The following is a 16,376-nucleotide window of genomic DNA, read 5'->3' on the forward strand; positions in this document are numbered from 1 at the left end:
TCTTACATGACTTGTATGCTTTCACAAACGCATTCATTTATAGCAATATCGGAGTTTTGAGAAGACCTATCGGAATAAGGGACTCATTCTAGTGGCCTAAAGTCAAGAGAAAGAGCGAACCAAGCTAAGAAGAGTAAGGGGATTGTGTTAAAACGCTATAAAAATGAAGCCTCCCAAAACGTTTGTCCCACACCGGTTGCGTTGAGAAGCTATAGATTTAAGAAAAATGTTTTATTGTATAGTTTAGCATCAAGAGGCTCTGCTGAATGTTTGACAGTCTTGAGACGTTCTTAGTATCTAGACGTAATCTCAATTCCCACTAAATATAACATGTAATAGAGATCAAAGATCGACACACAACGCTTTATCAAAATAAAATTTAGAATGTTCCAAATATCCAACCTATAAATAAGATAAGAGAATAGCTTTTCCACCTTTTCGGAATAGTAATTTCAATCATTCCAAAATCATTTCCGAACATGCCAACCAAACCAAACCAAACCAAACCATCTGGTTCCATTTGGTTGGTTCCAAAGCTTCATCAAACCATCAACCTAGCCAAACATGGCCCCTGTTCAAGCTTATGATGCATAACTGAAAACTACGACCTTTCTAACAAAGACAAGAAGAAGCTATCACTTGGGATTGAAGCAGCTCTTCAAAAGTCATCACTCACAATGATTGTCACTAATCTAAAGCCATAGACAAGTTTTAAGAAAACATATCAAAACACAACCTAAGCTCATCTCAACTCATATTTCAAACCTATGTTAGGGCAATGTGAAACAAAAAGGGTATAAAAAGCGCAACAATAGGAGTAATATACAAATTATATTGTTGTGGGATACAAATAATATAATATAAGCAACAGATGGCTGCTTACAATATTTATTCAATCTTCGGCCGTGCTTCAAAGCCGCCTCCTGCCCTCTTCTCCAAGGAGTAAGGCAAGTAGGTTCCAAGTATTCTATCCCATATAACAAAGAAGGGTTGTGAGAAATTAAACTTGCTACCATATAGCTGATGGTGGACATCGTGATATGCAGTATTGTTTCGAAACAAGACGTGGAAGAGGTTACCAGGCAGCCATAATCCACAGTGATCGTCTACGGTCTTAATAGTTGCAAAGGAAAAGAAGAAGATAGAGACTCTGGGAGTCATACCAGATACTAGAAACGACAACGCTCCACCGACTGTGTCGAGCAGTAGTCCTTCCACAGGATGATTATACAAAGCCCCAAACGCATATGGAACAACAAGCTTATGGTGCTGAGAATGAATGTGTCTGAACAGAAACTTGTTATGATGCATGTATCTGTGTGCGAAGTACTGCCACGTGTCCAAAACGAACATCGCGGTTAAAAATTGAAGAACAACCACTGGCCAGGATTTTGGAACTGCAACGCTCCCATCATCGTTTCCAGTCACCTGAACATAGCAAGATGCAATTATAAATTTGGATACAAACTAGGATGCAAGTGCAGGGCTGGTAACCCACATGATATCAATAAGTAATGCCAGAATCTAACATTGATTCCTTTTTCCTTTCCAGAATTGGGAGAGTATGCTATAAGGTGAAAACATTTAAGTTCATGACTTGCCACTTTAACCACTGGATCAAAGCCACATAATTCATTTAACAGCACTTAGATGAGGCTAACTTTAATAATAGTTTTACTCCAGTAATTATATTTCACATGAACATCCACAGCAAGAACTACAGTTCTACTTCTCATTTAGCATGAAACTCACAGGAAAAAAAAAGATTGCAGACACAATTGTACGGAACCAAGGTTTTTAGCTCGTACGAGTTGTCGACTTCTTACAATGCAGAAGACGAAAGGGGGTTGGTACTGTCCCAATACTTCTTGAGGATATTTTTTCAAACATATATATAAGTAAACCGAAACATTAAAGATTACACAAATAAATATGTAACCTAAACTAAATAGACAAATCCAAGAGAATCGAATTATAGCTAAAGGAAGTACGATTAAATTTTCATACAATTGAGAAATACCGTGTTGTTTTGACCAATTCGATTTGTAACCAAACGATCACCTCAAAGGGAATTTAAGAATAAAAAAAGGGGCGAATAGCATAAACTTTTATTCAAATCCATCGATCACAGCTTTGAAATTATTCATCCAAACTCTTTCCTTATGAACCTCTATTCCTAGAGTTTGAATATCCAAAAGACTTAAAAGTCAAAAGCTAACAGCTTAACACCAACTAATATAACTTTACAGTGGATGCTAAAAACTGCAAGTTTATCCTTCCAATCGCTAGCTTGAATCATCAACCCTTTTGTTCCTGAATGGAATCGAAATTTTCGAGTTGCCTACTAAATTATAAGATTTTCAGATTTTTGTTTCATCAATTCAAATTACAGTAACAAAATATGATTTTCACTTTGCCAGCATTAGCAATAGATGTTCTTTTAAATATGCAGTGTTTAATTATATAAAAAACGATGCTTCCAGTGGTGTGACAGACTCTAATTTCGATCAAAACACATATAAAGAGAAGAGGAGTTGTTACTTTAATTTTGTCAAAACTCAAATGGTTCACAAACAACAAAACTTTCAATCTCAGTAGCTAAACTAAGGAAATCTGAGGAAGATCGTACTACAGTTATACCAAAGTGTATGAGCAAAATGAATCTCAGTTGAAATTTTCTAGGGCAGGTTCCACCAATAATTAGGATCAGAAATAAACTAAATTACAATAATAACGACAAGTGCGACGACGACGACGACGATTATTAATTGCAATAGTAGCAAAGAAATTAAATAGAAAGTAGGAGCTGACCTTAAAGAGGATGATGGCGACAATAGCCTGAATGAATTGTTGAAAGAGAACGCCTCGAACCACAGTGGATTTTGAAACCAAGTTCTTCTCATCCTCGTCTTTCTTGGAGTGCAGTCGGTAATTCTCGAAGAAACCGAGAAGCACGTAAATCCCAGAATAGAACCAATACACGAAAATCGGGACGAAAGTACCCAACAAATCATCGGAGATGGTGAATCCCATTGAGAAGGAAGAAGGTAGAGATTCAGAGATTGAAAAAGAAAACCATAGATTTGTTAAGAATTCAAAAAGATGAACAAAATCAAAGCATAAATCTCCAAACCGGAAATCCGCTGGGCGTTGGGAAGGAAATCCAGAATAACCTTCCCCACTCTGGTTGAGAAATTTTTGAAAGAACACAGGAAATCGATCGCTAATTCTCAATGTTTAATTACAATAATCCTTCCCTCAATCTCTGAATCCCACGATGAAGGGTTTTTAAAATTTTAATTCAATCAAAACTCTTATTTAATATAATTTCACGTTTTTATTTTCAATATTTTACAATTCAAACCCGTTGACCACTCACATAAAAAGACCAAAATACCCCTCTACTTCTCGATAATTTAATTTAATGTACTTTCAATAAACTAGCTATATTTTCTATTTAAAAAATTATTTTAAATCCTTTTTTCTCTATAAAATTTTATAAAATTTTAAAATGTGTTCACCTTGTATATTTTTCTTCGTATATAAATTATTATTTAACTAATTTCAATAAAGAAATAGAAATTAATAATGAAATCGAGACCAAAATATAACCATAATTGTAATTCAATTAGCATCCGTACTTATTATCTTTTACTTACGTAATGATCCGACTTTTGAAAATATTGCTCGTCACGATATGCTCATTGATGTCAAATTTAAAGTGGAAAAGCAAAAAAAAAATGTTAGACATCCCCATTAAATAATTAAACAATAATGCATACATAATTATACATCGGTCATAATTATGACCGGTGTATCGAGTTTGCAACAAAAAAAAATGAAAAAAACGTTCCGACAACTTGAGAGCAACAAATAAAAAATATGCAAAAGTCCAGATCAAACATGTCGACAGTCTTCCATGGCAACAAGCAGTTCATATATGCTCTTAAAGCTGAGTATTGAAAATCACAACACAGTACAATTCTCTGATTAACATAATGTATCACGAAGTTGTGATACAGTTTTCATGCACACAAATAAATAATTGACATAAAGGTCATAACATACTCACGTTGAAATTGATATTAAATTTAATATTTTATTTAAAATAAAATAATTAGATTTCAAAATAAAGTATTTCAACAAAAATAATATTTAGACTAAATTTTAGTTTTTTCAAATAATTTTGAGAATTAAATTTAAAAAAAAAGAGTAAAAGTTAAAAAGACAAGGAAAAAAAAACATTCCAAGGAACACGAATCCCCATACACAAACCAAAAATAAATAAATAAATTATAAAAATAACAACAAAAGAGGCCGTTGTGTGGCTGTCTCGGATTTAAAAACAAATTTGGATTTTGAAAATTTAATAATTATTTGGTTTTTTTATTTAAATAAATTTATTTTCTCATCATTTTTTATACTAAGTTTATTATTTTATTTTATTTTTAAGGAAAATATTTATTATTAGATTTTCATAATATTTAAAAATAAACGAATTATATCGTTACTAAGGGCTAATCATGTTGTTCAAAGCTTAACTTGGAACACGAGTAATTCTCTTAGTTCGAATAAGCAACCCGCTCACTCGAAATCTGTCATTTTAGTTGTTATAGTCCCAGTTTAGGGATACCATAAGTTCAATTACGTTGTCCAAAGCTTAACTTGGAACAAGAATAATTATCTTAGTTCGAAGAAGTAACCTGTTCGCTCGAAATCTGTCCCTATAGTTGTTGTAGTCCCGTTTTAGGGATACCATACGGCCAATCATGTTGTCTAAAGCTTAACTTGAAACACGAGTAAGGCTTAGGTTCGTAGCGGAGGAGGAGGTCCATGTGATGTGAGACAGTTTCATGCGCATTCACATGCCATCTGGAGAGGAAGGCTGGCGTTTGTGTGTGTACCACCAAAGGCATAATGGCTTAGCAAGTGGTTCAAGGAGGCGTGTAAGTAGCTCGCCACCACACGAGGCTAAATGCTAAATGGGGTCTGGTCCAATGGCTAGAGCACCGTGAAACGAGTGGTTTTAAGAGTGTTCATGTACTATTACACCACTAACCGATATTGTTTTCTTTTGATTTTTCTTTCGAACTTCTTCTTAAGGTTTTTGAAACGCGTTTGCTAGAGAGAGGTCTCCACACTTTTATAAAAAATGTTTCGTTCTCCTCCCTAACCAATACGGGATCTCACAATCCACCCCCCTTCGAGGTCCAGCGTCTTTACTGACACTCGTTCCCTTTTCCAATCGATGTGAGACCTCCCAATCCATCTCCCTTTAAGGCCCAGCATCCTCGCTCGCACGTTATCCGCTGTCTGGCTTTGATACCATTTGTAACCGCTCAAGCCCACCGCTAGTAAATATTGTCCTCTTCAGGCTTTCCCATTTGGGCTTCCTCTCAAGGTTGTTAAAACGCGTCTGCTAGACAGAGGTTTCCACACCCTTATAAAGAATGTTTCGTTCTCCTCTCCAACAGATGTGGGATCTCACAGAAATAGATGTCATTGACACGGTTCAGCTATGGAACTAGATCCTAGAGCACAGGCAAGATCCTATTATAGTCACAACATAACTAAAAAGGCACAAAAGGGGAGGCGTGCTAGATCTAGAAATCACTCGAGATGAATATAGAGTTTCGAACGCACACTAGAGCCTAACTTAGACCATATTCATGCTCATGGTAGTTTAGAAGGATGGTTACGGATGCAAGCTAAGAGATCACTTTAAGCCTAACAGATCACAAGACACAGACAGGATAAGAGTAATTAGGCCAAAGTGTCCTAAAAAAACACAAAATCTGACAGGAACAAGCATCTGTCTCCAACATATTTTGAAGACATTCCCTTTGCAGCTCCCACTTTTGTCTGTCTCTTAAGCCATTATGATGGGATGGGATAAACCCGAGCCTAATTTGTTATACGATAATGAAACTAAAAGAAACACGAAAAGAGAACAATTCAATGATCTGTGACAAAAAAAACTAACATATCAGCTCATGCCGACTACTTTTCTAAACTTTTCTTTTGTGATCGGGATCACAAGTCACCGTCATTCCACTTTGACCCTTTCCTTTACATAGGATAGGGAGCCCCTAAATCCATCTCCCCGACTTTCTCGACCTTAGGTTCGAATTCTTGACAGATTTTCAAAATTCGGGTTAAGAATTCGAAGAAAAGTTTCGGAGTGGGGAGAGAATAATGTAATGATGGAGATTATGATTAGTTGTGGGAGGAACCAAGAAAAGAAGGTTAGAAACCCCATATGGACAGAAATGCAGACCAGAAAGCAACATCTCATTATACTTCTTTTGCTTTTGATTGGAGAATGAAAAAGCAAAGCAGAAGAGAGAATATTTTAACAAAAACAACACCATAAACTTAATATCAATATCAACATCAACGTCAACAATCCAAAACGCTACTCGTTTCGACATCGACTAATCAGCCATAGAGGCAGCCACTACGGCCACTAAACTTTTAATAAACACGGGAATTTCTGCTTTGGAATGTTCTATTCTGCACGTGGTATCGACCACTACGAGCGTTCTAGTTCAAAACGAAAAGATTGTTCTAAGTTCTAACAAACTCGAACGAATAATTTATAGCAAAAAAAAAAAAAAAAAAAGAAAGCATAAAGAAATTTGATTTAATAAACAATTAACTTGTTTTTATTGCATAGGGAAGAGAGCTTGGAATTCAAAAGTGGAACTATGGAATGAGATCTTAAAATGACCAAAAGCAAGTTCTGTTCTGTTCTTCCTTTTCTTCTTTGGCTCTGTTGTGTGTGTATCAGTATTATGATAATGCTACCTCTAGTTCTATGGTTGGCCCATTTCTACTTCATTCCAAAACAAAATAGATATCAATAATCCCCTTTTTCTTAATAGCAAAGGAAGGTTAAATATCAAGAACAGGTTCTATTATCTGATCTATTGGGTTGAAATAGTTGTAGTGTTTAAGATTCCCAGTGGGTCAAGAAGATGTGTTTATGAACGAGGGGGTTGTGATTAGACCCCCTACTTGAAAAGTTATATGCTATTTAAGCCGTTGTGTTGCCTTATGCTTGTATGTCATATAACATTGCTGTTTGTGATGTCTCACAGTGGTTGGGGAGGAGAACAAACCACCATTTATAAGCGTGTGGAAACCTTCCCCCTAATAGACGTGTTTTAAAGCCTTGAGGAGAAGCCCAAAGATGACAATATCTGCTACTAGTGGATTTGGGTCGTTACAAATGGTATCAGAGCCAGACACCAGACAATGTGTCGTCCTTCTCGCTGTTCCCCGAAAGGGGTAGGCACGACGCGATGTGTCAGCAAGGACGCTGAGCCCCAAAGGGGGGTGGATTGTGATATCCCACGTTGGTTAGAGAGGAGAACAAACCACCCTTTACAAGAGTGTGGAAACCTTCCCCTAGTAGACGCGTTTTAGAGCCTTGAGGGGAAGCCCGAAAGGGAAAGCCCAAAAAGAACAATATTTACTAGCGGTGGATCTGGGCCGTTACGATTTCAAACTCTCTTTCTAAACCTTCTTCTCAAATCGAGGCTAAAGGCTTGAGCATACATAGTCGCGAATACAAATTGGCTTGACTCACTTAGTGTTGAGAAGTGAGTGTTACACAATCATAAAGTCTGATGCTAAGAATAGTGTGATTGTGACAAGTGGTATCAGACATTTTGGATAGAGATACGAAGAAATAAAATAAGGAAAAAGATGCTTCGCTTCTCGAAGGCATTGTTCCAACGAACGCCTTTATTCATCCTTATAAGATTCTTCGATAACAGCCTTAGATTTACGGGGTTATGATTTGAATGAATCTAAATTTGGTCTAGACGTTTTCAGGGCCCGATTTTGCTTTATGCTTTAAAGCGACTTCCAAAACCAATGAGAGATAAATAACAGTCTTCTTGTGTGTCTACTACAGGAATCAATCTCTCTCCTTTTGCTTCATTGTAGAAGCCATGGTTTTCAGTATACACAGAGTACTTCTTGTCCTTCTCATGTGTGTTGTGGCACTTTTAGCAGTTAAACCAGAGCAGGCTTGTGGTTTGACAAGCATGGACCTTGCTCTCAGACCAATCCGCCACGTTCTTGAAGATCCAAGGGACAGGAATTCACGACCACGAAACAAGTTCGATCCGAATCGATCGAGCAAAAGACGGGTTCGACGAGGATCGGATCCTATCCACAACAGGTCTTAGTTCAGGCCACAGCAGAATCTGGTTTCATCCATGGTTGGTTGGTTGGTTTAATCCTTAACGTCCCGTTTGATAACCATTCTGTTTTTAGTTTTATGTTTTCGAAAATTAAGCCTACAATCACTACTTGACATGCATACGAGAGAAAGTAACGATTGTAAGCTTAATTTTCAAAGACGGCAAAACTAAAAATCAAATGTTTATCGAACGGGAGCTTATGTTTCTGTTTAAGAGTTTTCGTTCTTCAAATATGTATAGTGAAGCTTACTCGAGAAAGTCCTCTACAATGATCTCCGTATTGAATGATTGTTCACTTGACAAGAACGGTCGAGTTACACGACGAGGTTTCGGTGATTTTCTTTGAAGAGGGGATGATTTTGAACAAAGTTATGTCCTCTCTTCCCCAGAAACTGCACAGTAAAAAATTGGGCTATCTGCTCATTGTGGCCTTGCCTTTTGCTATGTATCTTTAGTTATGAATTGTGGGTTTCAAAGCTTGAGATGAACAAAAATGTGTAATGGTTAAAGCATTTTGTTGCTATGAGACACTGAACAAGAGTCTCTTCTTTGATCCTTGTGTTAACGCATATCGTAATCACGGTTGATTGAGTTTTGATCGTTTTCGATTCGATGTAAGTGTAGAGAAATGAAACAATGGTGTCGGGAGGTAAAAAGAGTCATTTGTGAGATCCCATGTTGGTTGGAGAGGGGAACGAAACATTTCTTATAAGGGTGTGGAGACCTCTCCTTAGTAGACGTGTTTTAAAACTGTGAGGTTGATGGTGACGCATGACGGGCTAAAGTGGACAATGTCTATTAGCAGTGGGTTTGGGCTGTTATAAATGGTATCAAAACCAGACACTAGATGGTGTGTCAGTGAGGACACTAGCCCCCAAGAGAGTGGATTATGAGATCCTACGTTGTTTGGAGGGAATAAAACATTCCTTACAAGGGTATGAAAACCTCTCCCTAATAGATGCGTTTTAAAAACGTAAAGCTGACTACGATACGTAACGGGTCAAAGCAAACAACATTTACTAGCGGTGGGCTTGGGCTGTTATAAATGGTATTAAAGCCAAACATCGAGCAGTGTGCCAGTAAAGACGCTCGCCCCCAAGGGGATAGATTGTGAGATTTCACATTGATTGGAGAGGGGAATGAAATATTCCTTAGAAAGGTATGGAAACCTCTCTCTAGTAGACACATTTTAAAATTGTGAGGCTGATAGTGATACGTAACGAGCCAAAACGGACAATAACTACTAACGGGGCTTGTTCTTAGTTATCAAAATAAAATCAAAACCTCAAGAACAGATATCAAATTCAAAATATTGGTAGTAACAGATAGCATTTCGTACCTGAACCTCTCTACGATCGATATCAATTAGGATTGCCCCGGAATCCGTGTTTCTTAATAAATATCAAACATTAATCTCTATGTACTCATAAATTAACAAAATCAAGCCAATATTTTAAAATAATACATTTTTAGTTATGTGTGTGTATATATATATATTTTTTAATTTTTTTTTAATTATTTTTAAAAATAATTTTACAAACTAATATTTAAAAAAATTTCATGATTATAGATGGATTTTTGCGAAATTTTCAGACATTTTTTCTCAACCTATTCAATCATTATTCAGTCGGCCAGTTTTGGTAGCCGCCGGCTAAGAACCACCGCCGGAGAAGTGAGAATACTTTGACGCCGATTGCGGAGTGTTGAATATATATATTTATATATATATTAGTAGAAATATTTTCGATTTGTTTAGTTTAATTAGATTTGAATAAAGAGATCTTGTTCTTCGTCTCCGACACAGAGCATCGCCGGAGAAGAGAGCAAGACCGAGACAGAAAGGGCGATAATTTCCAGCGATTGCCCTCTCCGTCTCGATCGATCATAATAATCACAATAGTAATCATAATAATATTCTTTCTACTTTACTCTTCTTCTTCGTCTTCGTCTTCGTCTTCTTTTTCCACTTTTTAATTTCAATTTCTTTTGTGATGTACTTCGTTTCAATTATCCTCGCCTTAATCCCTAGTCTTTGATGCGACGATTGAATGCCCGTAAAAGGGACGTTTCTAAGATTTCCAATATGGATCCCGCCAAGCTGCACGTTAGACCTAGCAGCCGAGCCAATTTGTTCGCCAGGAACAACCCTAAGAACTCTTCCAAATCCAAATGGTGGGTTTCTATTTCAGCCCTACTTGCGTGTGCTCTGTTGCTCTGTTATGTATTCGTTTTTACAAGGAATTTGCGGAGCTCTTTGAAGAGAAGATATGGAATCGTTATCGATGGAGGTAGCACAGGGACTCGAATCCATGTGTTTGGGTATAGAGTGGAGGGTGGATATGGGGTTTTTGATTTTGGGGAAGAGGGATTGGCGTCGTTGAAGGTGAATCCAGGGCTATCGGCGTATGCCGAAGATCCAGCCGGTGCTGGGAAGTCTTTGATGGAGCTTTTGGACTATGGGAAGAGTCAGATTCCGAGGGATCAATGGGAAGTTACTGAAGTTCGGTTAATGGCGACGGCGGGGCTAAGAATGCTGGAAGTCGATGTACAGAACCAGATATTGGATTCTTGCCGGAGCGTACTGCGGTCTTCGGGATTTAAGTTCCGGGACGAGTGGGCGTCAGTCATTACAGGTATGAGCTTCTCTTCTCAGCCTGTGCATTGTTGGTTGTTGATGTGTTGTTTCAGAGATATCAGTTCTAGCTGCTGAATTCGTTTAAATTAGATATCAACTAATGTGATGTGAGCAATGGCTGTGTTAGGCTCTGATGAAGGGACTTATGCGTGGGTTGCTGCTAACTATGCGCTTGGCACTCTTGGAGGTGATCCTCTTGAGACAACTGGAATTATAGAACTTGGTGGAGCTTCTGCTCAGGTTTGCATTGATCTTCTTTTGCTCTTAATCAGATATAGTTTATATGTCGACGGTGTATGTTGTTCTTTTCGCGGTGACAGATATAAGTCTAAACTAAATCCAGCTTTCTTAAAGCATTAGAACTACAAAGCTAAACGGAAATTATAGTTTAACATCTGCACCAAAGGAGGGATGCTGAAATTTTGTGGTTCTTGATATGATTTCTTTTAATGAAAAAATTTAACAATCACACAAAGCCTTAGTGTTCTTGATATGTTAATATGATCAAGAATAATAAGGCTATTGAAAGAAGCTGAAAGACATGCAGGAAAGAGTTAAAAGTAGCCTCGAACAGAAAACGAACAGTTAAAAGGCTCTATTAACAACTGTTTCGTTTGTTTTATCTCCATTTCTCTGCAATGAATTTCATCGAAGATATTTGAATTCTTAGCCGAAGTTCAAAACGAAAACAAGTTTTTGAACTTAGAAGTAAATAACAAAACAAGGGATATCTGATTTTCTCTGTTTCAGGTTACTTTTGTTTCAAGTGAACCAATACCTCCTGAATTCTCACGTACAGTTAAATTTGGCAATATGACTTATAGTCTATACTCTCACAGCTTTCTACAATTTGGGCAGGTAAATCCTTCTCTTCATGAGCTTTGTTTTCTTTTGAAGTTGAGTAGCACAAATAAAATTGGGAATTCGTAATTGTGATGTTCCATATTGGTTGGGGAGGAGAACAAACCACCATTTATAAGGGTGTGGAAACCTTCCCCTAGCAGACACGTTTTAAAGCCTTGAGGGAAAACCCAAAGAGGATAATATCTGCTAGCGGTGGATCTGGGCCATTACAAATGGTATCAGAGCCAGACATCGGACGATGTGTCAGCCTTCTCACTGTTTCTCGAAGGGGGGTTAGACACGAGGCGGTGTACCAGTAAGGACGTTGGGCCCCAAAAGGGGGTGGATTTCGGTGCGGTCCCACATCGATTGAAGGAAGGAAAGAGTGCCAGCGAGGACGCTGGGTCCTGAAGGGGGGTGGATTGTGATGTCCCACATTGGTTGGGGAGGAGAACACACCACCATTTATAAGGGTGTGGAAACCTTCCCCTAGCAGACGCGTTTTAAAGCCTTGAGGGAAAACCCGAAAGGGAAAGCCTAAAGAGGACAATATCTACTAGCGGTGGATCTAGGCATTAGAATAATACTACGAAACCTTATGTGATTATCAGATGTTTGTCGTCCTTCTTTTTGCTTATTTTGCTCTATTTCGACTTTTCTTCTAAATTGTTTGCCAATAGCTGATTTTTTCTAAGACACCAGAGATTTAGATTTCTGTTTTTGTTTTCTACAAACAACCAAAACTGTAGGTAGCCTTACTTCTTGGTTTCTGGTAAAGAGTCATATTTGATGTAGTTTTTATTTAGTTAAGATCTAGTTGATGATGTTTCTGTATGGTTCTTGAATAGATCTTTCCAAAGTGCTTTAGCAGCCAATATTTGTACTTTTATCCATCTTACTAGAAGTTATACTTTTTCGTCGATGAAACATTAAATCGTTTAGAGGGAGTATGGAGCCAATAGCTTTGTGATCTTTCTAAGTTCAAAAGATCCCTGAAGTTTGAGGAGCATGACCCATTATCTTCTTCGCACTCTCTCATTAGTGTTCATCTTTTGGGACAATACGATCCGAACTACTCATTGCAATACTCTTAGAGAGCAGAAATTCCTTCAACATTGGTCACTGTGATAGTAGTTTAGCTAATGAAATTGAGAAAGGACTTACAAGAGAGAACCTCGTAGCTTTTGGTGACCGAATTCTGTTATTCAGTCAAAGAGGGTACAAAATAAGCTACCTTGGAGTAGTAAGTGATGAACCCTCTAATCCATTTTGGTGTCCTAGAGTGGGTCTCTCCATCAAAATCTGAGTCACAGATGTCTTGCAAATATGAAGAAACGATTAGTCACTGAGGAATCTGAGTGGAAAAGGCAACTCAGCGAGCAAATATCCTCCCACGCCGGGTGTGATACCGTTGCAAACTTGTTGAGCAAGGAGAGGTTGTAACATGCAGGAGGTAAATTTGAAGTTTTAGAATGTTACACATTTTCGAAATACCAGACCAAAGACTATGGCAGCTACCTCTTATGACCTTTTTCTGTATCCTGCTTGGATGCATCACTCTTTCATGCAATGATGGAATGCTACATTGAACATCCTTCTTTGGGATTTGCCTCAAATGTATGGCAAACAAGTTTCTTTGCCATTTTGTAGCGCAGTTTGTTGGTTCGAAGTAAGAGAACCTTAGGTTAAATAGGTTGTGGGGTGACGTGTACTTTACTCCCTCCGACTTATTTATGAAATTTTCACTCAGCAGGATGGTTAGTTGGTTGAAGAGGCTACCTCGGAAACTAATAGCTTATGACACACTAGCCCTCTGAGTGCCTCCTCAAGGACAAGGTGAAAAATTTAGGTGGACGGTACCGATAAGAATACGGCCAAGAGTATGGACTAGTTAGGTCATTTGGAAATACTGACAAGTTATATATCAGTTAGAAGGTTGGGTTATATATGGGTAGAGTAAGCTGAGAGGCTCAGTCAATGTATATAGAAAAGATATTCTCTGGTAGAGGGAGAACCAGGCTTCTCAAATGTTTGAATTGCTTGAAATGCTTTGATATTGCAACATGGAATACTGCCAGTTTGTTGTTTTTTCTTTATCAATGGCCTATTAAGGGCACTTAAGAAATTGCACAATAGGTCTGGACTGACCACACCACTCTCCTGCAAGTGGTTGTGTACGATGACAACCATTTTTTAAGAGTTTCTATGTGCTTAAAAACAAGGTTAGTTCTAGTTGTTTAATTGTAACGGCCCAACCCCACCGCTAGCAGATATTGTCATCTTTGGACTTTTCCTTTTGAGCTTCCCTTCAAGGCTTTAAAATGCGTTTGCTAGGGAAAGGTTTCCACACCCTTATAAAGGGTGTTTCGTTCTCGTCCTTCCCAACCAATGTAGGAGTGTCACATTTAATTTTCCTTCTTTGTTGTATTTTCATCTTGAATGTGAAGTGCTTTTCTGTTCTAAATTTTGTTTAATGTATAACTTCTGCCATGCTTTGAGAGTTTCACTTCTGTTAACTTTCTTAATTTACAATGCTTTGAGAGTTTCTCTTCAGAGTTGTGATTAGCCTTGTTTTGCAGAACGCTGCTCATGACTCCTTAAGAGAAGCACTCATTTCAGGTAAATGTGCACGTCTTTTCTTTTATATAAACTACCTACATTTGAAGAAATTATTTATTTGATACTTCTGTAACATACGATGACCGAGGGATCGAGAACGCCCTTGGAAGGCCCTTGTCTGAAGGGTGCAGAGCATTCAAATTCATTTGCTTTTGACTGTTCTCAAGGTTTAATTCTCAATGGTTCATGCAGCTAAAACTCATCAAAATGAACTGTCTGTGGATCCTTGTACCCCCAATGGGTACTCGCATCTTACTGAGCCTGAAAAACTATCTCCAGACCCTATGGTGGAAAGAAAAAGGTATCTATCAACTTTCCATTCCAAGGGAAACTTCTCTGAGTGCAGATCTGTTGCCTTAAAGCTGCTGCAGAAAGGAAAAGGTTGTACAAATCTTCATATTGTTTTGACTTTCTGATACCCATCTGAGTACTGATCCTAAAAGTGTATAACACTTCCCCTTCTTTTCACAACTTCTTCTCTGCAGAGAAATGCACCCATGAAAATTGCTATGTAGGATCCATTTTCACACCAAAGCTTAGAGGGAAGTTTTTGGCTACGGAGAATTTCTTTTATACGTCAAAAGTATGCTTTTCTTCCCTTGTTATAAATTTACAATTAGATTGTGCTTAGTATGTTCTTACTGTGAGATCCCACTTCAGTTGTAGCGGGAAACGAAACATTCCTTAGGGTGTAGAAACTTCTCCCTAGCAGACACATTTTAAGGTCGTGAGGCTGACAATGATACATAATTGGCCAAAGCAAACAATATCTACTAACAGTGGGCTTGGACTGTTACAAATGGTATCAAAACCAGGCACCGAGCGGTGTGCCAACGAGGACGCTGACCCCAAGGGGGGTGGATTGTGAGATCCTACATCGGTTGGAAAGAGGAACGAAACATTTCTTATAAGGGTGTAGAAACCTCTCCCCAACAAAAGTGTTTTAGAACCGTGAGACTGACAGCGATACGTAATGAGCCAAAGCAGACAATATTTGCTAGCAGTGGGCTTGGGCTGTTACACTTATTTAATGTTTATCTCTCTTCTTCCTGATGAGGTGCACAGGCGTGTGGTCTTATCATTGGTGTTTTATATGGACCTTCATGACTTCTTTTTTTGTTAGTTCTTTGGTCTTGGACCTAGAGCTTTTCTTTCAGATCTGATGGCGGCTGGACAGGAGTTCTGCAGTGATGACTGGTTGAAGTTGAAAAAAAGACACAAGCTACTCAATGAAGAAGATTTGCTACGCTATTGCTTCTCATCAGCGTATATCGTCGCCCTACTTCACGACAGCCTCGGATTCGGATTAGATGATCAGAGGTACACTGCATATCTCATGCTAGTTACAATTAGTTGATGTGTTTCTTACAGCTTCATAACTCTTTTGTGATTAGCATCACTGCTGCTACTCAAGTGCAAAACATTCCACTCGATTGGGCATTGGGAGCTTTCATCCTGCAAAGCACAGCTGCCATAGAATCAGAACCAGAGCAATGGGATTGGATTGCAGCTATCTTCGCCTGTGAGTCACCCTCTATGATCTTGCTAATTGTGATATCAATTGTGTTGTTCATAGCATGGTATGTATCGAAGTGGAGGAAACCCGAGTTAAAGACGATATACGATCTAGAGAAAGGACGATACATAGTGACCCGTGTGAGTAAATGCTGATAAACAACTAGTTTACTAGTAACTTGCCTGCATGGTTTCAATAATTTTTACACAATTCAGCCTAAATATAGTTTCCCATAGACCAATCTGTGAGTCCAAGATGTTGTTTGAGATTGTATATTCCCTGATTTTCATTCACATCTCACGTAGACTGCCAGTGTTCTAGAAAAAGCATCCCCTTTAGCATAGGAGGAACAGATCGCTATCGTCGTTGCCATCGCCGAGTCAGAGTGTCAGTGTGTTCCCTCTACTTTATAAGATGATGTTTTGATGTATTATGACTGATTTTATGATGAATTTAGATGTGCTTTTCGTGTCTTAAATCATCGTTTAAATTAAATAATTATCAAACGAACTACGTGGTGTACAAATAAAGTTTTAAAACAAAATGATAA

General features: G+C 38.1%; 2 protein-coding genes across 2 annotated transcripts; one reads left to right on the top strand and one right to left on the bottom strand.

Annotated features, from left to right (window-relative positions):
* Positions 1–385: 385 nt before the first annotated feature.
* On the bottom strand, positions 386–3,307 carry LOC111452712 (sphinganine C4-monooxygenase 1-like). The gene is made up of 2 exons (XM_023093558.1): positions 2,812–3,307; positions 386–1,428 (listed from the first exon to the last, which is right to left on the bottom strand). The coding sequence occupies exons 1-2, from the start codon at positions 3,031–3,033 to the stop codon at positions 889–891; spliced, it is 762 nt and encodes a 253-aa protein (XP_022949326.1). The 5' UTR covers positions 3,034–3,307; the 3' UTR covers positions 386–888.
* Positions 3,308–9,798: 6,491 nt separating this feature from the next.
* On the top strand, positions 9,799–16,304 carry LOC111452272 (probable apyrase 6). The gene is made up of 8 exons (XM_023092900.1): positions 9,799–10,846; positions 10,976–11,088; positions 11,599–11,706; positions 14,271–14,310; positions 14,503–14,691; positions 14,796–14,893; positions 15,434–15,630; positions 15,705–16,304. The coding sequence occupies exons 1-8, from the start codon at positions 10,249–10,251 to the stop codon at positions 15,979–15,981; spliced, it is 1,620 nt and encodes a 539-aa protein (XP_022948668.1). The 5' UTR covers positions 9,799–10,248; the 3' UTR covers positions 15,982–16,304.
* The last annotated feature ends 72 nt before the right edge of the window (positions 16,305–16,376 follow it).

The sequence above is a fragment of the Cucurbita moschata genome, unplaced genomic scaffold, assembly GCF_002738365.1.
Source record: "Cucurbita moschata cultivar Rifu unplaced genomic scaffold, Cmos_1.0 Cmo_Scf00014, whole genome shotgun sequence".
NCBI lineage: Eukaryota > Viridiplantae > Streptophyta > Magnoliopsida > Cucurbitales > Cucurbitaceae > Cucurbita > Cucurbita moschata.